Source organism: Phalaenopsis equestris, unplaced genomic scaffold (genome assembly GCF_001263595.1).
Source record: "Phalaenopsis equestris unplaced genomic scaffold, ASM126359v1 Scaffold000359, whole genome shotgun sequence".
NCBI lineage: Eukaryota > Viridiplantae > Streptophyta > Magnoliopsida > Asparagales > Orchidaceae > Phalaenopsis > Phalaenopsis equestris.
Genome location: NW_018164801.1, coordinates 1,279,393 through 1,298,965, shown reverse-complemented (window position 1 = coordinate 1,298,965; position 19,573 = coordinate 1,279,393). Strand labels below are relative to the sequence as shown.

The 19,573-nt window shown below is 34.2% G+C and overlaps 2 protein-coding genes across 2 annotated transcripts in view; both read left to right on the top strand.

Moving 5' to 3' along the window:
• The window catches only part of LOC110026196, a gene marked incomplete in the record, with an annotated part of 97,417 nt that overhangs the window by 4,105 nt on the left and 73,739 nt on the right, over positions 1–19,573 (top strand).
• Positions 2,426–19,573, top strand: part of LOC110026194 (protein XAP5 CIRCADIAN TIMEKEEPER) — a 42,636-nt gene continuing 25,488 nt past the window's right edge. The window contains exons 1-4 of the mRNA XM_020727054.1: positions 2,426–2,769; positions 12,858–12,923; positions 13,281–13,345; positions 13,429–13,541. Of these exons, the coding sequence (XP_020582713.1) occupies positions 2,599–2,769; positions 12,858–12,923; positions 13,281–13,345; positions 13,429–13,541 (415 nt within the window). The 5' untranslated portion in view covers positions 2,426–2,598. The remainder of the gene's footprint in view (positions 2,770–12,857; positions 12,924–13,280; positions 13,346–13,428; positions 13,542–19,573) is intronic.

Here is a 19,573-nt window from a genome sequence, read left to right as displayed (position 1 = left end):
TCTTATAAGATATTGTTCGGCTAAGAGGATCAATCGAATGAATACTAACTTTTGGAGTTGAGATTTATGGCAACTTATAGTAACTCTAAGACACTTTATCGAGTATATTTATTAAAACATGTAGTTTTTTTAGAATGTAATTTTTTTAGAAAAAATGGCATCTCTAAAAAGATGGAATTGAGTTGTTCCCTCTCCAATGGCTTGATTCACAAAATCAAAAGGCCTAACTATAAGACATATATGATCAAGAAATTGGTTACTTAAAGTTGATAACATAACTCATTAGAGTACAATGTTAGAAACAACTCTTTAAAAGATTGGGATACTACAAAGAGAAGTTGAGGCCCGGAAGAACTAAGGAAATTAAAAGTCTTAGGTAGATTTTATCTTGAGAAAAAAGTATTTATAATTTTTACTGTTCTTGTCAAACAACTACGAGGTTAGTGTAGATTCAGGGGTCTACAAAATTGGTGTTGACATTAAAGTGATATTCTTATAACTCATAATTTAGATTCAAGTTCAATCCTTGTTCGATGTAACATTCCCTATCATCATAAAAAGATGTCATAATAATTGTAGAGGATGTAAGAGGAAGATTTCAACAATTCTATTTGTTGCGATTAGAGATTTGAGAGTTACTTTTTTAAAAGAAAGACTCCATAAAATATTGGATAGCTAGCGAAAAAAAATTGATTTATAAAAACAGTGTACTTTTCTAGTTCTTCATGTGTGATTTTTTTTTTTCATTAAAACAAATCTAAGTTAACAATATCACTCTATATTGATATGCTCAACAAGTTAGATACATTCTATATTTATTGTCTTATTGTTAGATATGGATCAAATTCTACCTTTGTTGACTTACTAATCATTAATGATAATTCATTTATATTATACCAATGCCTCTTCATGACAGAAAAGAAGTGAAATATACAAAATCCAAAGGAATCATTTTGTACCTCATGCTGATAATGAATCATTCTATAAATTAAGGACATCACAACTTTCATTTGCCTCTCTTCCCCTAATGATGGGATAAACATCTCAAGATCAAGTTTAATAAATGCAAAAACCATTAATGAGATCCTCCATCTCTTACATGAGTTGCACCCGCTGAGATTTACTTCAATGCCATGAGATCTCTTCTTTCTCCTGACCCATAATGTCTCCTTGACCATGAGATCAACTTTCATGTGATAATATCTTATGATCAAGCCGAGATTTGCCCCTTCACTTTATAACAATGGTTTATTGTCATTTCTAGCTTGACAGATCTATCTCATTTGAGTTATGAGATTCTCAATTCTTAAGTTAAAGGAATCAAATCTATTTATATTTATTGTTAATCGCATTCTAAATGGCCTTTATTGTGAAGAATTATGACATCTTAATGAGAAGAAATTCCATTTAGGAGTTAAGGTTCAACATTCCTCTTATTGGGCTTAGATATTTAAAAGTGCCCAAGATACAATAAATTATTTAAATTACAATTATATATGACGACATATTTTTAATAAATTTTCGGTGCATTATATAATAAAATATGGTAGTAACATGCATAGAATGTCTATAATAATTTAGTTCAATTATTTTTTTTACCATTAACAATATGAAAAATTCTCTAATTATCAAGGAATTGTCTTGACGTGAATTTCATTTTTATTGAAACATAACAGATTCATTCAAATAAACATAATTTTGGATGATTTTTTTAATCTATCATGATAATCTTCTCTCATTAAAAAAAAAAAAACTTTGTCATTATTTGATAATCGAACTAAGCAGCGAAGCCAAAGGGGCGGGTGTTGAGCCAGAAAAAATCATAAATATAAAAATTCTTTACATGATTTTAATGTTTAATTGGGGTTAAATTGTTAATTGAAACAAAAATAATAATTAATATATAAGTATTTACACATTATTTAAATGACATAATAATGTTGAAAATATTTGAAAAAAAAATAAAAGATATTTATTTCATGAAACATCAAATGTTCAAAATAATATCTTCTATAAATTTAAATTTAAAAGTCTTCTAATTGTAATAATATTATTTTCAATTTGCATCTTATAATTCATATTAGGATCTAATATTAAGGAAGAAAATTGGGCATGTGAGCTTGGGGAAAAGCTTGAATTGTTATGGTTTATTATATTGTCTAAAGTCTTAATAATTTATTTACTTAGAATATATAATTTTAATTTAAATATAATAGCTTAATAAAAAAATAACAAATTGATCATGGCAATCATGACATATTCGGTGAATTACTAATTTTTTTTAGAAAGTTGAACCTAAAGAGTAATATGTCTGATCAAACCTAGATTTCATCACAATATTGTTACCATCTCAGTGCATCCAGCCCAATTATGAAAGCATTGTAGCCCAATTATAAATCATTGCAGCCATAGTGGATCCAGCCCGTTTTGAAAATCATTGCAGCCCTAGAGCGTTTTCTATATCGTCGACCTTCTCTGTGGTTTTGTTTTCTGCTGCTCGAGGGAGACGGGAGACGAGAAGAGGGAGGGGGGAGTGATTGATCAGTGAACGGATCTAAGAAGAGAAGATAGCGGTAGTGATCGAACTGAGAGGCGAACATGTCGGGGATGGGAGACGGGTATGTGGGCACAGCCCAGGACGCTGTGCGGATAAGGAGGCTGGAAAAGCAGAGGGAGGCGGAAAGGAGGAAGATTCAGGAACTCAAGAACAAATCAGCTTCTACTGGCGGCCAGACTGGTCTCTTACAGTTCGGCTCCGGTACTTCTGAGGTATACTCTGTCGCCTCCTATAGATCTTTCTTTGCTGGTGAAGTTTTCGGTTTTAGGTTTGGAAGATATTGATGCTTGTTTTCTGTAAGCAGTTTAATGCTAATCTATGAAGCTTTTTTATTTGAATCTGTGATATTTAGCTAGAGAAGGGATAAACGAATTGTGATTAGGGTGCTTCGGTTGGAGTTATTCATATAACATTATTTTATATGAAATTTAATTTTGTAAAGATGATTATGGTTATTTATTAGTACAAATTGCTGGGCATCTATACATCACCTGATTTATTATAGAATAGAGTAGAGATATTAATAGATGCCAAAAACATACAACTTAACTTTTGAGTATTCTTTAGTTATTTGTTAAAAACTTTGGCAAGACAAGCAACTAATGGCTGTCAAAATAATTAGATTATGTAATGTACTGGACACGACAAACCAATTCTTTATGTGAATTGTACTAATGCTGAATCCTCGTTGGGTGTTTTTTTTATCACAACATATTTGTAAATGCATCATTGTTGCATCATACTTCACATTTTCAAGAGCTTCATGTATTGTTTGTAGTGTTATTAACACAAGAAACTCATAGCATTTGAATCAAGATGAATGTTGTTTAATGCATTTTTAAGCTGCACTTTTTATTTATAAAATTATTATTGGTGGTTGCTCCATAGTTTCCTCAATCAATAAGATGTTGATTATCAAATTACATGAATCCAACCTAAAAGGTCATATTAATTTTGAAGTAAGCTATTGGAAGTGAATGGAGCCCCACTTTGGAAGCAAAACCTACTCCTCATAGGAATTTGGTGAGATCAAATATTTGGTTGCACTTAACTGTTGGAACCAATTTCTCTGTGGAAAACATCATCCAAAATGTGAGAAGTTTTATTTAAGATCACGCTCAGTCACATCCAAGATCAGTGTTAATGCAAACTATTATAGTAAGTTAATTTATGGATGCCGATTACTAATTCCAAAGTTCGATGTTGTCGCCATCACTAGGATGTTGCACATTCTTAGTAGGAAATTTCATAACTCATAAATGTAAAATATAAAATGCAAGCAAGATTTAGTGTAGGAGCCAAATTTAGATCTATAGCACTAAAAATTTGTGAATTTTTATGATACATAGATAGCACGATGAAAGATAAAAAATTACTAAAGATTCTTGTGTCACTTATTGGATGGCTAATACATTTGTGTTTTGCTACATCACAATCCTCACTGTAAGATTCTTTAATATTGCTATATTTAAATAATGAAAGAAAGCTGTCTTAAGAATAATGCATGATGGTTGATCAAGATGTAGTTCTTGATGCTATATTTTATATTTATTGGAAACGTTGTTTAGATTGAAGCAATCTTCATGAGCTTGGGTCTAAAGGTTTTTTAAGGTATGCTTAACATTGAATAACAATAGAGTTAAGGAGATTATATACTTTTTATATCACATGGCTTTAGGGGTTGTTATTGTCATGCCTCTCATTTTTTCCTCTTCAAATTGCATAAACAAAAAAACTTGTTTAGTGATAATAAATCCTCCTTTTTGAGAATGTGTACCCTTATGACATCAAACTCAATATTTAATCCAACAAGAAAATCATATATTTGTTCTTTTTTGTCAACCTTTGAAGAAGCGCTACTTTTTTACTGCATTTCATTTAATGTATTGAAAACGGTTCATCTCTTGCTACAAACATTGAACATATTTGATATGTTATGAATAAATTTTTAACATCCGATACGAATCTCGAGACTTAACACGAATTTTGAGGCAATCTTTTGAGCAATAAATATTTGAACTTTGATTTAAATTCATCAAGTGTTCCATTTTAACACTTATAGTTAAACTGATCGACTCAACGAGACAGACCCAATGACGCCAAAATGGGTTGAATCCGAACCAAATCAAGCCTCGATCAAGATGTTAAACCTCTTTTGCAAGCTTTTATGGCATATCTAGCAGGTCAAAAGAATACCGAATCTAGCGAGCCTATAGTTGAATAAAGCGTCTCGACAAGACAAATCCAACTAGCCCAAGATTGCTCGATTCCAGCATTATTATGATACTCAAATGCCCATCAAATGTTGTATGTGAGCTCTTCAGGTTGTCCGGTCGAAGTAATTCATATTTATGCACTAATTGCACCCAAATCTCTATAAATAGTGCCCCACCTCTCTTATGAGAGGGGAAGAAAGCTTGAGGCTTGAGGAAAAGCTTAAAATTTTGAGAAGTAGCTGAAGTTTAGCACCACTCCTGTCACCGTCTACCACCGCTGACTGCCGTCGATCACAACCGACCACTGTCGATCACCACCTGCCGGCCATTGCCGATCTCTATCGGCCGCCGTCCGTTTATTGCAATAAGTTTATTCGCACATTAATGTAGTTCTTAAATATTGTAACTCTTTCGCGCCTGTAGGACAAGTGGTTGCGATTGTAATCATTATTTTATAGTGGAACTTTTCAGCTGGGTCAGATCCTGTGGGTTTTCCTTTTATTGGTTTTCTACGTAAAAATTTTTTGTGTCACTACTAATTATTTTCTTTCTTTTGAGTATGTGCTAAATCTTCGTACGACACTAAGACGAAAATACATTACTCTATCGCCGTGAATTTTCTAGCAGACATCAATATTAGAGTATCCTTTGATTGATCGTCTTTATTTTTTTGTTGATGAAATCTTGGTCTTGCTTCAAAAATTTGTGCAACATAATGGAGTTTATATTACATTTGATTTATTGTATCCCATATGTCCTTTTGCTGAATGGAGCGACATGCTTGCATTATTTATCTGTTGAATTTTAGAGCTCTATAACCATGCCATGCTTTGCAGTTCTAGTCATCCAAAACTTTAGATGCTGGATCTCACTCAAGCCTTGCACAAAGTAAATGGCTCAATTCTTTTCCATCCTCAAAGTAGGTGCCAACTAATTACAAAAACCGTAGATAGTTTTTTTTTTTTTCATTCAATTAGAATGTTGAATGAATGTTTTGCTACTCTCTCATTTAGTTCATATTGATCCTTAGATCACATGGAACATCGAACAAAAGTTCTATGGGACTATATTATGATAACAAATTAGTCATCAAAATTTCACATATTCTTGGTCAATATGATCATTCAAATCAGATTGAAATTAATAGATATTTTATAAAAAAAAAGACTTGATAGTGGTCTATTTTGTACTTCTTTCATAACCATGGGCAAAAAACTGGTCATGTACTCATTAAAGGGTTGTTAGGGGTGGCTTTTCTTAAAATTATTAAGCAAATTTTGAATAAATGATATTCATTTATTCATTTGAGGGATAGTGTGGACTTAACTCTGACAAAACATCCCTATGAGACATTGCAAAAGAGCTAGGATGTAGTTTGAACTTCTAAAAGGGTTGGTCCCGTCACTAGTCCTCTAGGATAGTCAGTAAGAAATCCTAAAACTAGATCTTAGGCTCTAAAAAAAGTAAGAGTCCTCACCAAAAATGAGGTCAACAAATGGTCCTCCAATAGGTCTGGTAGACTGCACAAGCACGCCACACCTATTGGTGTTGACCGAAGTGATGAACAAAACCCACAAAAGAATGTATAACAATCAATATTAAGAGTTGAGTTTGAATTGAAGTGAAGTTGAGTTTCTTCTGAGGATTAACAAGTGTATTTTCTGGGAGACAGTTTATGGATTTAGGAAAAAATAAGCTGACAAATTTATGGGTTTATGAATGATCTCGTGGGGAATAATTTATGCGTTTGGAGGCGGGTTGGCCTTCTTTTCTTTTATTTATTTTTCTTCGGTTTTCTTTCCTTACTTCTTGGTTTGATTTGGGTGCTTATGTCTGAAACATAAGCACACATATATAACTGCAGCTATATATGAACCATCAAACAAGGTCGTAAGTTGGACGGTTTGAGGTTTAAAAAGGGGTCGTGATGACAAAGGCATTCAGTGATGGAGCGGAATAATATTGCATCCTACGACATCGGGACCCGACCCAGGTACCCGGTGAAAATTTGGGATGACAATATTTTCCTGGACTTTGTTAGCCTAGGACAACACAATTTGTGAGGTACTTGCTGCCATGTCAACAACTGGTGGGAGCTACTTAATTTTACAAGAAAACCTTGTGGGTTATTCAACTGTTGTAATTATTCCATATTTAATTCTATTTCAAATTTTTCCTTATTTTGATATATTTTTGTTAGAACCTTCTCTAGGATTGTATAAAATGAGTAGACATGTTTGAATAGTTCTCACTAAGCAATTCTCCAATTATTGTCATTATGAAATATGTGACGTAAAAAATAATCGTCCTTATTTGTTGTGTTCTCGTCACCAAGCAATTATCCAATGTGCACACTCCATATATGATATCCAATATTAATAATTAAGTGTTAGTCCTTTCCTATATTGTCAATCCTCTATTACATTAGTGTTAAGCGCCTCGACTTCACTGTTTGAGCAAGGAAATTTGTTTTTTTCCCTAAATATATTATATGAATATTGACTTGGAGAACTTATAAGCATTTTAACATACACGTATAAATTCATTTGTTGGCCCCTTTCATCCAGTAAAGAATTTATTATTGACCTAATTACTACGGAGGCTAATATTTATGCTCTATTATTAAACACAACAAATGCATAAAATAAAAAGTTTGATAATACATATTCATACTTTTATTTTACTAGATAAATACTTGCTCCAAAGGCTTATACAAAATGAGATTACTAAATCAACATTCAAATAATTTGTAGAATTGATTTAATTGCTATAGTTATTTTGCTAAAAATATAAAAGATCATATTTTCTAACAATAAAGAATATAAACATTTTTTGGTAAAAAATATTAAATAATTATAAATCATCCTGAAATAGTTTCTAAACTAAAGGAATATTATTTCAATATTTAAAAAAAAGATAATTTTTATTTAGGTTTTTACTTGAAGGGGGCAATGATTGCGCAGTACAGGCAATTGTAGCTGGCCGAGGCACTTAAATATGAACAACTCATAATGATATCGTCTGCAATCAGCTAGGAATTAAGGATGATTTAAAAAATTGTAGAAACCTAAGAGTTAGTGAAAGAGGAAAAAGAAGGTAATAGATTTAGGTTCAATCTGATGGATAAGGGAAAGCTTTCAAAAGATTTAGGCTTCGTTTGGGGCAGCGGTCGAGGAGCGGCGCGGCAAGCAGACGCCATTTTGCGTCGTTTGGAGCGGCAGCAGCAAAACATCACGGCGACTTTTGTAATTTAACGAAAAAGCGGGCCGCGGGATAGACCCCGCGGCCTCCCGTGGCCCCGCGTTTGTGCCCTATTATTACATATTACCCCTGCAGGATAGACCAGTCACGAGCTTCCATCCTCCCTTCGTCTTCAGTCTCCGATCTCCAGTCACGAGCTTCCATCTCACTTCGTACCCTCTGCCTCACTTTCAGCTCTTAATTTCTCCAATTCCAAAATGTTCAGAAAGACCATCTCCGGTCTCCAGTCAATTTCTCCCTCTACTTGCCCCCATCGGAGGCTCCTCCTGAGGTCTTTCTTGGAAACCTAGATAGATTCTTCTATGTGCACAAGATATTTGATCTCTGCTTTTCTTTTCATTCAATTGCGACAAAGATTGTTAGTGCTATAATGATATTTGTCTCCGTTGGAGGAATTGCACTGGATTTTTTATTTTGATTTTGGGAAACCAAATTGTACGAAGATCATATGCTTTTGGGCACAATTGAACTGATATGGCTATGCTTTTAATTTTCTCTGTTAAGGAAGCATGTCTGGTTTACAATGCGTGAGTACCGACTATGTTTATTGAGGAAATGAATTTGAAGAAAGTTTGATGTCGATTTTTAACAACGGTGTTCTGCGATCCCTTGGTTTAAGTTTGTCAAATATTTCTGTTTTGGTTTGAGTTTGCTTATGAGTATATCAAATCTTTATACATATTAAAATTTTCTTATTTTACTTGTAATTTTATTAATTTTATTTCTTTTTTTAGCACTTTCGGGACTCATTGTTAAGTGAGGGTATATAAACTTTTTGTTCTGTTTAAAAATGAATTTCTGCTTCAGAAATTTAAAAAATGTAATTGTTACAGCCTTCTTTAAACAATTTTACCAAACAGGGGCACCATGGTCATTTTTCTAGAAACAGCTGCCCCACAGCTGTTTTAACACAGTTGCACCAAACAGACAGTCAACTTCTCCGCAGCTGCTTCCTGGGGCAGCACAGCTGCAGCTGCGCTAAACAAAGCCTTAGTGGTTGAAATAATTCACCATAATTTAATTTAATGATAGATATTTATACCAATAAAAATATTTCTATTAAATTTAGGTTTTAAAAAGAATGGTAAAAAGCCTTTTTTTATTGAGATGAGAAATAAATCTCAAGGTGGATATATAGTGGTCATAAATGCCATAAACAATTAGTTGTTTAACTTAGTTCATCATGATAATTGAAAAGAAAAAATACATTATAAGAAGAAAGAAACTTCAATCTTAAATCTTAATCAAATACTTGTAATTCTTAAGTGAAATAGAGTTTAAGTTTTAATTAATAACTAAATACATAATTAGGATGAAGATTCACATCATCCTCTTTTTTACTTTCAACATATTTGGAAGGATTATTATCTGTAACAAATCCATCATCTTTCAATTCAACCTGATAATTTCTTCAATTTTCTATTACCAAATTTTTTTTTCTTGCTATATATATCATTTAACATTTGATTTAAATAAAATTAAAAATTAATAACTCTATTTAAAGAGGGACATAGAAAGGTGAAAAAAGAAGGGAATGTACTTGAGCTCAATTTGGCGAATAAAGGGAGGTGTTAATTGAATTTAATAGTTGAATAAAAAACTAAGTTTTTGATGCATTTCTATGCTAAAAAGTTTCTTCTGAGCGGCAGGCAGAATTTTCTATCAGCAGTATAATTTAGCATTAAGTTTAAGTTATACTGGAATGTGATGAGAAATCACAATTCTAGAGAAAAATATTTAGTATTTTCTAAATCATTCTACCATTTAAGTTTTATGTAAACTTGAATTTCCAACTATTAATATGATTTAGTATAAGAATCTGAATGACGTAGGTGCTAGAAGCAACACCCGAGTGAGGGCATTGACGTAGGTGCTAGAACCACGGGGCCAAGTCGCCCGAAACTTCACAAGTGCGGGAGATCCCGCGCGAAGGCTGGAGGGATCGCGTGCATTCGTTGGTGTTCATGAAGATACAACTGGTGGGAGATGTCATAACGAGCTTATGTTGCTAGCACTTCTTTTTAGGCACTTTTGTGTATTCCCTGGTGTTCACTATGGGAGTCCATTATCCAAAAAGGCCACAACGAAGGACTAACAGGTCATTTTGGCAGGGACAAGACTCTCGCCCTCGTAAGAGAGCATTTTTTTTGGCCAAAACTGACAAAATATATAGAACGACATGTCAAACAATGCAAAATTTGTCATTTGGCAAAGACGAGAGCTCAAAACACTGTATTATAAACCACTTCCAGTACTAGAGGCACTGTGGGTGGACCTCAACATGGATTTTGTGCTGGGACTTCCAAGGACTCAAAGGAACAAGACTCTGTAATGGTTATAGTAGATAAATTCTCCAGCATGACCCACTTTGTACCTTTTCACTGGACACTTGACGCCTTTCACATCGTCGGTCTATACTTCAGAGAGATTATAAGGTTGCACGAAATTCCTAAGATCATCACCTTTGATAGAGACATCAATTTCCTGTGCCACTTTTGGAGGGCACTGTGAGGAGAGCTTGGTATTAATCTCCAATTCAGCTCGACATCTCATTCACAGACAGACGGACAGAGTGTAGTAAATCAGAGCCTCGGTAATCTCCTAAGATTTTTCATGGGAAAAGTCATAAAACAGTGGGAACTTATTCTAGCCCAAACCGAGTTCGTTTATAAGCGATCCATCCGCCAAACTATTTAATGAACTCCTTCGAGATTGTGTACGGACACAATCCGCTCACACCACTAAATTGGTTCTGCTCCTACCATTTTCGAAAACTTGCAAGGATGCCACAGAATGAGTTCACGAGATTCAAAAGCTCCATGAATAAGTTGGCAAGGGGATTGCTAAGCACAACCGCAAATACCAGACACTGGCAAATAAATCCAGGAAGAATGTAACATTTCAGGAAGACGACCTTGAATGGTTTCGATTAGAAAAGGAAAAATTTTTTTTGTAGGATCATTTGAGAAGCTTAAGCCAACAGCAGATGAACCTCTTAGAGTACTTCATAAGTTGAAAGACAACGCTTCTAAGATTGACCTACTTGGGGACTACAACATTTAGCCACGTTCAACGTCGCTGACTTTACACCATACTTTGAAGAGCCTGGAGTTTCGAAAAATGATGTTGAAGCTTCCCCAACCCCGGGTGACTGACGCAGCCGATAGAAGCAATGCCGAGTGTGGGTGCTGAAAATGCCCCAAAGCTTGGCGCTTCGAATCTCGGGGCCAGAAGCCCCGCAAGACTTCACGGGTGTGGGAACTCCGCGCGAAGGGCTGCGATTGCGGGATATTCCGCGCAAAGGCTGGGTGATCGCGAACCTTCGTGATCCAGGAAGGCGCCTCACCTGTCTTCTTGGGGCGGTTCTAGTGGAGTTGTCATTTGATCTCTTGTGTGGAGTCTTCTCCCTCTTGTTAGGGTTGTATCCTACGGTAGGTTTCCGACACCTTTTCCTACCTCTCCAATAGGTTCCAAGCACCCCCATATTCCTCCACCACTCTACTGCCACCCCTACTTCCTTCACGGCTTCGCCGTCCAACCTACTTACAACCAGCCAAACACAATTCCTACCTATCCAAATAGCCACTCACCCCGTCGGGGCCGCCACCGCCTTCGAATCTCTTCCTACAACCCTAAATAGATATTTGTCTATTATTGTATTTCCCTTTTGTTTGAGTTGTGTTGTAACACCACTTTTATATTAATAAAAGTTTGCTTTTTGTGTTCCACCACATCCCAACTAGTTCTGGTATCTCTGTAGCTAAATATGCGTATAAATTTTATGATCTAATTTGAATTTTTATCCGAGTTACAAAAATTAAAAAAAAATAGTATTTACTAAAATTGATAAGTTATCTGAATGTTCATTTTTTCTTAAAAATAAAAATAATGTCATATTTCTTTATAAACCATTTAATGACTGCACTATAAAATATAAAAATAAAAAAATCTCGCCCCATTTAAACTGGAACTATCATTATGGAGCGCGCATATGATGAAATCCTTGTAAGTAGGTTGACCATCACCATCTCACCTTTTAGTGAGCCATGAAGTTAAGTAGTTGTTACATTTTTTCTAAGGTTCTTGGGGCATTTACATACATACCACTCAATTCTTATGTTTTTACATATCTAACGCTAAACTTTACTTTTTACAAATATATCACCCTAATATTTCATGTCACATCAAAATTACCAATTATAATTTTTAAAAGTTGAAATACACCTTTTAATGCAAGGTGACATATATGTAAAAATTGAACTTTTGGTGCTAGATATGTAAATACATATGAATTGAGTGGTATGTATGCAAATCTTCCAATGTGCTTTTAATGAAGCAGTTTCCCTATACAACACCTATACTTTTTTTGATGATATGTATCGCAAGATCTAACAACTATTCTTAAGAAAATCATTGGGTACTCATTGTGTTTAATCGTAAGTTTTTCACCTTGTTTTGCTTCGTATGCGTAGCTTTTTTCCTTAGATGTCTTATAGTGATACCGTCGTTCTCTAAGCATACTTTTCATTGTTTGTTTGCTCTATTTTCTAAGCATCGTGCTAATGGAAAAAAAAATATTACTTCGGTTAATGTTGAATATTAAACTATATCTTATGCTGTGAGGTATATCTAATTTTTAATAAAACTAGTCATGCTTCAGCTCATTTCTGCTCTAAGCGTTTTCCTGTATTCACCTTTTGGAAGCTCCATGACCAAGCTTCTACTACATATCACATTTTTAGGAAGCTCGGTTTACATGCACAAATAAATATTATATTTATTTGATTTAGTGATTGATGGGAGTATTTTTTATTCCATTTCAGATACTTGATACTGCTTTTAAGAAGGAAACAGTTGGTCTGGTCACCAGGGAACAATATGTTGAAAAGGTATGAAGAACTTTATGAAGTTATATTCTTTTTGTCTTTGGGAATTTACATACATATCCATAATTCTTATGTATTTACATATCTAACTCCTAGAGTTTGATAGTTACACTTGGAACACCTTGGCATCATAAACCTATGAATGAAAGGGTGTCTTTCACTTGTAAAAGGTACCAATTGTGTTATGTTTTATGTGATGCTAAAGATTTGAGTGGTATGAATGTAAATATGAATATTTGGGTGCTAGATATGTAAATATAAAACAATTGTGTGATAAGTATTTAAATGCCCCATATATTATTGAAGACTAAAACCATACATCTATCTGCTCCTATCTTATGAAAATATTATCTATTGAAGCGAGTTAACATCCGGAACAAGATTGAGGAAGAGGAGAAAGAGAAACTTCAGAAACTACAACAAGAGTCCGTAATTTCTTTCATCCGAGTCGACTTTCGGATGTATAAGTCCTACATGGTGTTGAATTTACTGCCTTCTTTCAATTTAGGGAAGAGGAACTTCAAATGCAAAAAAGGAAAAAGAGGAGGGTAAAAGGTGATGCACGTCTGTCATTCAATGAAGATATTGACAATGGAAGTGATGAGGAGGATGCAGAAAATGGTAAGAGCGCCTTAATCAAAACTTTTTCATTTGATTGATTAAATGTTGAATAGGCGCGCGTAGTAAGTATTCTGACTAAATATTATAGATTGCATGATTTCAAAGTTTTTGGTGGACTGTTTTGATAATTTTTGCTCATATTATTTCTGTTTATTTCAATATGAGTTGTTAGCAATTGTTTCCCTTTTGGTTAAGCAGAAAATGAGGGGTTATAAAAGGTGATTGTTATGCAAGCACTCTTATAAGTGAATTTTGTTTCTCAAAGTTTCATTTGAGGTATGATGGACATATAAATCTTGGTTTCAAAATATGAAGAAAACTGAAAATAATGTTTTGGTAGAAAGGTAATGTTGCTTTTGATATCCATCTTAATGTTTTTTTAATTTATCAAAATGAAGTGCTATCAGGTGGTGATGGGAATGGGGGTGGGACACAATTTGCCCTACAATTATGTTTCCTTATTATGATTTCAAGTTTATAGGTTTGAAATTTGAAAATTGTCTCTTTGCTCAACAAGAGCAAATACCACTTTGCATCTTTTTACCTCTATTGAAGCCCTATAATGACAGTGGCTTGTGCTTTGGGAAAGTGATCGCCAATATGAGATGTTTGAATGCAGCTGTTTAAGAATGTAGCAAAAGGACACCAGTAGATGAAAGTCATTTAATTTTGAAGCATTTACATAGATACCGCTCAATTCCTATGCTTTTACATATCTAACACCCGAACTTCGATTTTTTGCATTTATAACACCCCTATCTTTCATATCACATAAAAATTACCTCTATTTTAACTTTTAAAATTTTTTTTTTAACCTATTAATGCACAGGTAAGGTGATATGTATGTAAAAAATTGAAGTTTAGGTGTTTTATTTGTAAATATATAGGAATTGAGTGGCATGTATGTAAATCCTTAATTTTTGAGTAGTTAAGGTTCTGCATGACTAAATGAATATTGTCATAATTTTTATATTTTTTCTTTATAACTTGATCACCCAATTTGAGGCTATCCTCGTACACGTTTTTATAGATGGTCAAATTCATAGAGGTGAGAAGCCTTTAGAATTGGGTAAAAATTGGGGCAAAGGTGAGAAAGTCTAAAATATAATTTGGGGATATGTAGAATGATGATCGTTTAGATAATTTGCATAGCAGTGGATCTGAAATTAATAATTATAACTTAATAATGTTGAAAGGTCCAGTGGCACTATGGAATGGTAGTTTAAAGTACCTTTCGTCTACCATACAAAGGAATGTTTATTTAATGAGGTGATTGCTTTATTGTTAAACTAGATTGGTTGAAATAAGTGCTTCCTGAGTATCATAATAGAGTTGGTATTTTATCAATAGTGTGTGGTTTATTTGGTTTTCTAATTGTTAGGTTTTTTTCTTACAACTATTATTTAATTAACTTGTTTCCTCATTTTTTATCTCCATTGATTTTCTACTATTTTTTCATTATAGTACAACAAAACATTATTTTTTAAAGAAAATTAAGAAGAACATTGAGATCAATGTTATCAAAGTGAAAGACACAATGTGATTTGTAAGATTTTATTTTTTGTTCAAAGCTTAAAGCACAAATCAAAATGGCACTTTTATTAACCAAAGCACGAGTACATTATATAAAACTATTAATATATAAATATATTCATAAACAACTATAAAACATAAAATATAATTTAAATATTGATATAAAATTGAAAAAGAATATGGTAAATACCTAATATGAACACAAATATTGAGAGAGAATGTTTATTTCTTTTGAAAATCTAAAATTTGAAGTAAAATTTTTTAGCATTAATTAAATTATCCTCTAAAACCTAGCCTTTTTTGGTGCACACTCATTACCTAAAAAAGGGATGTTTACATAATACCACCCAATTCATATGTATTTACATACCAAATACCTAAATATAATATTTAAAAATTGTAGTTTAGGTCTTAGATATGTAAATACATTGGAATTGTGTGGCAAATTCTTCCTAAAAGCATATAACATGAGATACCTTGGGCAGCTTACGGACTCGATGAAGTGGGTTCGGCGAGGCGGGTTTGGTAAGCTCGGCATTTTACTTGGTTGAAGTTCGAAGGCTCTCCACCCTGTGGGTTATGTAAGCTTGGTCTGCTGCTCCATTCGATTGAAGGTCCCCTCTCAAACCCTAAGCAGATTCTCGCATATGCATCCTGTGATTGAAGCACTAGGTCAAAATTGAAGGAAGACCATAGCATTCAAAGCACGCTTGGAAATCTTGGTTGAAGTCAAAGACTTTGCTAGGCTCGCATGTGCTCCTTAATCTCTCGAACACGACTATCCTCTCTTTGGGTTCCTTGAACACTAGGTTGGACCAATTAACTTCAGTCACTTCAACGAAGAAACGGGCGTCAAGCTCTTTGCTTCGTTTTATGTGTGATGCGTGTTTTTGAAAACATTGATTGAAATATATATTTCTCAATCTTTATTTTTGATAATTTCAATTTGATTTGTAGCTTCTAAGGCACGCACACACACACACACACGTGGTTGCATGCTAACTATTAAATTTCAATATATTTTTATATTATTCATCCTTCATTGTTCTTGTACCGGCGTCTCTATATTATATTTGGCCCTAGTCACCTTCATAATTTACTTGTATACTTTGTTCTAATTATTTGCTAGATTACATTTTCTTTGAACATTTACTAAAGTCTGCATGTATAATTAGTATTTGAAAGTATAAATGGAATGAACCTTGGTGGCTTTCCACATTTTGGTAAGAAAAAAATCGTTTTTCTCTTTCCTTTGCATAGTTGGCATATTTATACTGGAAACACTAGTTGTATGGATCCGAGTGTTTAGAAAAAAATGCTTGCAATAAAATTAATTATGTTGTAAATGAGACTGTTAAGGTGACTTTTATAAGGTTGTAATAATAAATGATTATATTTGAGACTGTTAAGGTGGCAAACAAATATGAGGTCATAGAAAAGAATTGAGAGAGAGAGACAGCGAGAGAGCGAGAGAGCGAGAGAGAGGGGGGTGCGCACAGAAGGTAAAGTAGTATATCATATGTGGCTTTGAAGTTAGAAAAAGGTCTGCATACATTTGTGTTGGTACAAATCGGGACATTCTACTAAAATTTATAGAGGATAAGGATTGAAATCCTTCCCCGAAAATCTAAAAAAAATTCCTTTCACTTAGATTATCATTGCTCTAGTCTTTTATATATAATGACTGTAATTTTAAAGGTCATACTGCTTTTGGAGTTAACTTTTGTGTAAAGTATTTAAAGCATTTAATGTGCGAATCATCAATGAGAAAATTTAGTGAGATGTTATCATAATATCATACTATTTTTTATGTTCAATGTAAAAGTGGAGGACGCATCAATATCACAACTTAAATAATGTGAAAGGATCAAGAATGAAAAATGGTAGATCACATTTACCATCATTAGAAGTTGTGCAAAGGGTTGCATAAGTTAGCAAGTATTTGTGAGGATTCCAGTTCTTCTTCTCCATTTTGTTTTGGTTGTACTTATTTGCAATAGCGATATCCAAGTCTAGCACTCTTTAATTTCAAGAAGGAACAACTGTTGGGAGTTCATAAGTGGTTATATGCAATTTGCTGTTATGAGTGGAGATTGATTTGGTGAGCAGTGGGATAGAGCACCCGACACCTATACGATGGGTTGTGGGTGCATATACACTCACTTCGTTGCCGCTCGAACAGAGAAGTCTTCGCCTATGCACCTATATAGATATATGTTTCCCAAGAGGTTGGTGCATAGGCGCCAAGTTCGGGTGCCTATGTGCTAGGAGCGGTTGGTGAACGTGGGGCCTATGCGCCAGCGGTTGGTGTTGGGAATTGATTTTTAATCCCAATTTCGAGCAGTGTAAGGATGAGTTTGGTGTTTCTTCCTTCGGTATTCTTCGAAGAGCATCTCGGTGGAGGTGAGGAGTGTCGAAGAGGTGGATTTCGGTGATTTGACGTGATTTTGGCGTCGAATCATAAAAAAAAGATTGTAGAGCGAGTCCTGTAAATTTTCTTTATGTGTGGAGAGAAAACTTGTGTGTTTTTTATAAAATCTTCTGAATTTTATAGTGTACATTTATGGTGGTGCGATTATATAATTTTTTTCCCATTCTCAAGTTTTTTTCACATAAATTCTAGTGTATTTTATTTTACGATGTGGTTTATTCTCTAATTATTCTACGATGTGGTTTATTTTCTAATTAATCCTAAGCCCTGGTAAAGTTGGGAATTGTGCTTTGTGTGATTTCTATCAACTGATATCGGAGTGGGTTTCAATTAAAATGGGAGCAATGGCCGAAGAAGTTAGATTCAAAGTAGAGATGTTCAATGAGGCAAACTTTGCTTTATGAAAGATGCAGGTTGAGGATTTGCTGTATCATATAAAATTATACTTGTCACTACAATGAATCATAAAGAAGCTTGAACCTATGTCTATGAACCAACGAGAAGTGTTGGATCGAACGCCACTGAGTTTGATCAGATTGATACTATCATCATCTGTTGCGTTTAACGTTGTGAATGTGATTATTGCAGTGGATCTCATGGCGGCATTAACCAAGATGTATGAGAAGCCTTCTGCTTTCAATAAGATTTTTTTGATGAAGAAGTTATTCAACATGAAGATGGTGGAAGGTAGTTCAGTGACACAACATCCCAATAACCATATCATTGTGACGAGCCAATTGTGTTTTTTAAGGATCAACTTTGATAAAGAGATCAGAGCACTGGTGATACTATCTTCATTGCTGGAAAACTAGGATTGTTTGGTAACGACAGTGAGCAATTCTTCAGGGGCTTTTAAGTTAAACTTTGATGACATCGTGGGTCTGATACTGAATGAAGAATTTCACAGAAAAGTTGTGAATGGTGCATCTTCAAGCTCTGCATTGAATGCTGATAACAGAGAAAGAAATTTGGGCAGGAATACAGACAGAGATAGACCCAAGTTGAAGAAAGGAAAACCCAAGTCAAGTTGAAGAAAATGCTGAAACTACGGTAGGAAGCGGCATTTCGAGAAGGACTGCAAAGCTCCAAATAATGCTGGTGGTGGAAGACAAGAAAGTAGTCTTTCTACTAATGTCTCTGTGGGTGAAATCCAAAGTGACTCCCTGATGTTTTTCTTAGTCAGTATTGAAGCTTGGATAGTAGATTAAGGTGTTTCTTTTCATGCTTGGCCCAATAAAGAGGTATTTAAAAACTACACTCAGAGTGATTTATGCAAGGTTTATTTGGGAGATAATAAGGCCTACAGTATAATAGGAAATAATGATGTTGATATCAAGTTGTTAAATGGAACAAACTGGAAGCTTACTGAAGTAAGACATGTTCTAAGTTTTAGGAGAAATCTTTTCTCTGTTTGCTAGCTGGCAAAGCTTGGACTCATAACTACTTTCATAAGTGATTCATGGAAGGTGACTAGGAGGCATTAGTGATGGCTTGGGGCAATATTGAAGACATCATTTATTTGATCAATAGAACGATTGATTTCATTGATATGACTTGAACCAAGATGGATGCAGGTCTGTGGCATTGTGGGCATGACCATATGAGCGAGAAAGGTATGAAGTCTCTACTCTCAAAGAGTAAGTTTCAGGGTCTAAAATCAGTTAATCTAAATTTCTGTGAAGACTGTATATATGAAGCAAAAAAATTTTCTTTCTCCAAGGGCGGGTCAATGAGCTTATTTCTTAAAGTAAAAAATTTGATGTATTAGAAGTTTTTAAGAAATTGAAGTGTATGGTAGAAAATGAGATAGACTTGAAGCTGAAGTGTCTCAGATCAGATAATGGAGGTGGGTACATGGTGGCACTAAAAAGTCTGGGGAGGTTGCTCGTAAGAAGCTGTCGGTCGCTGGAAGTGAAGTCCCGTCGCCCGCTTCGGAAGGACATTTAATTTACATATATATATATAATTTTAGAAAAATATGAAATCAAACTAACATCATATTTTTCGCAGTTTAAATGAGAGCGCTCTACCTCAAATCTTGTATCTATCCCGAGGGATAGACACACGA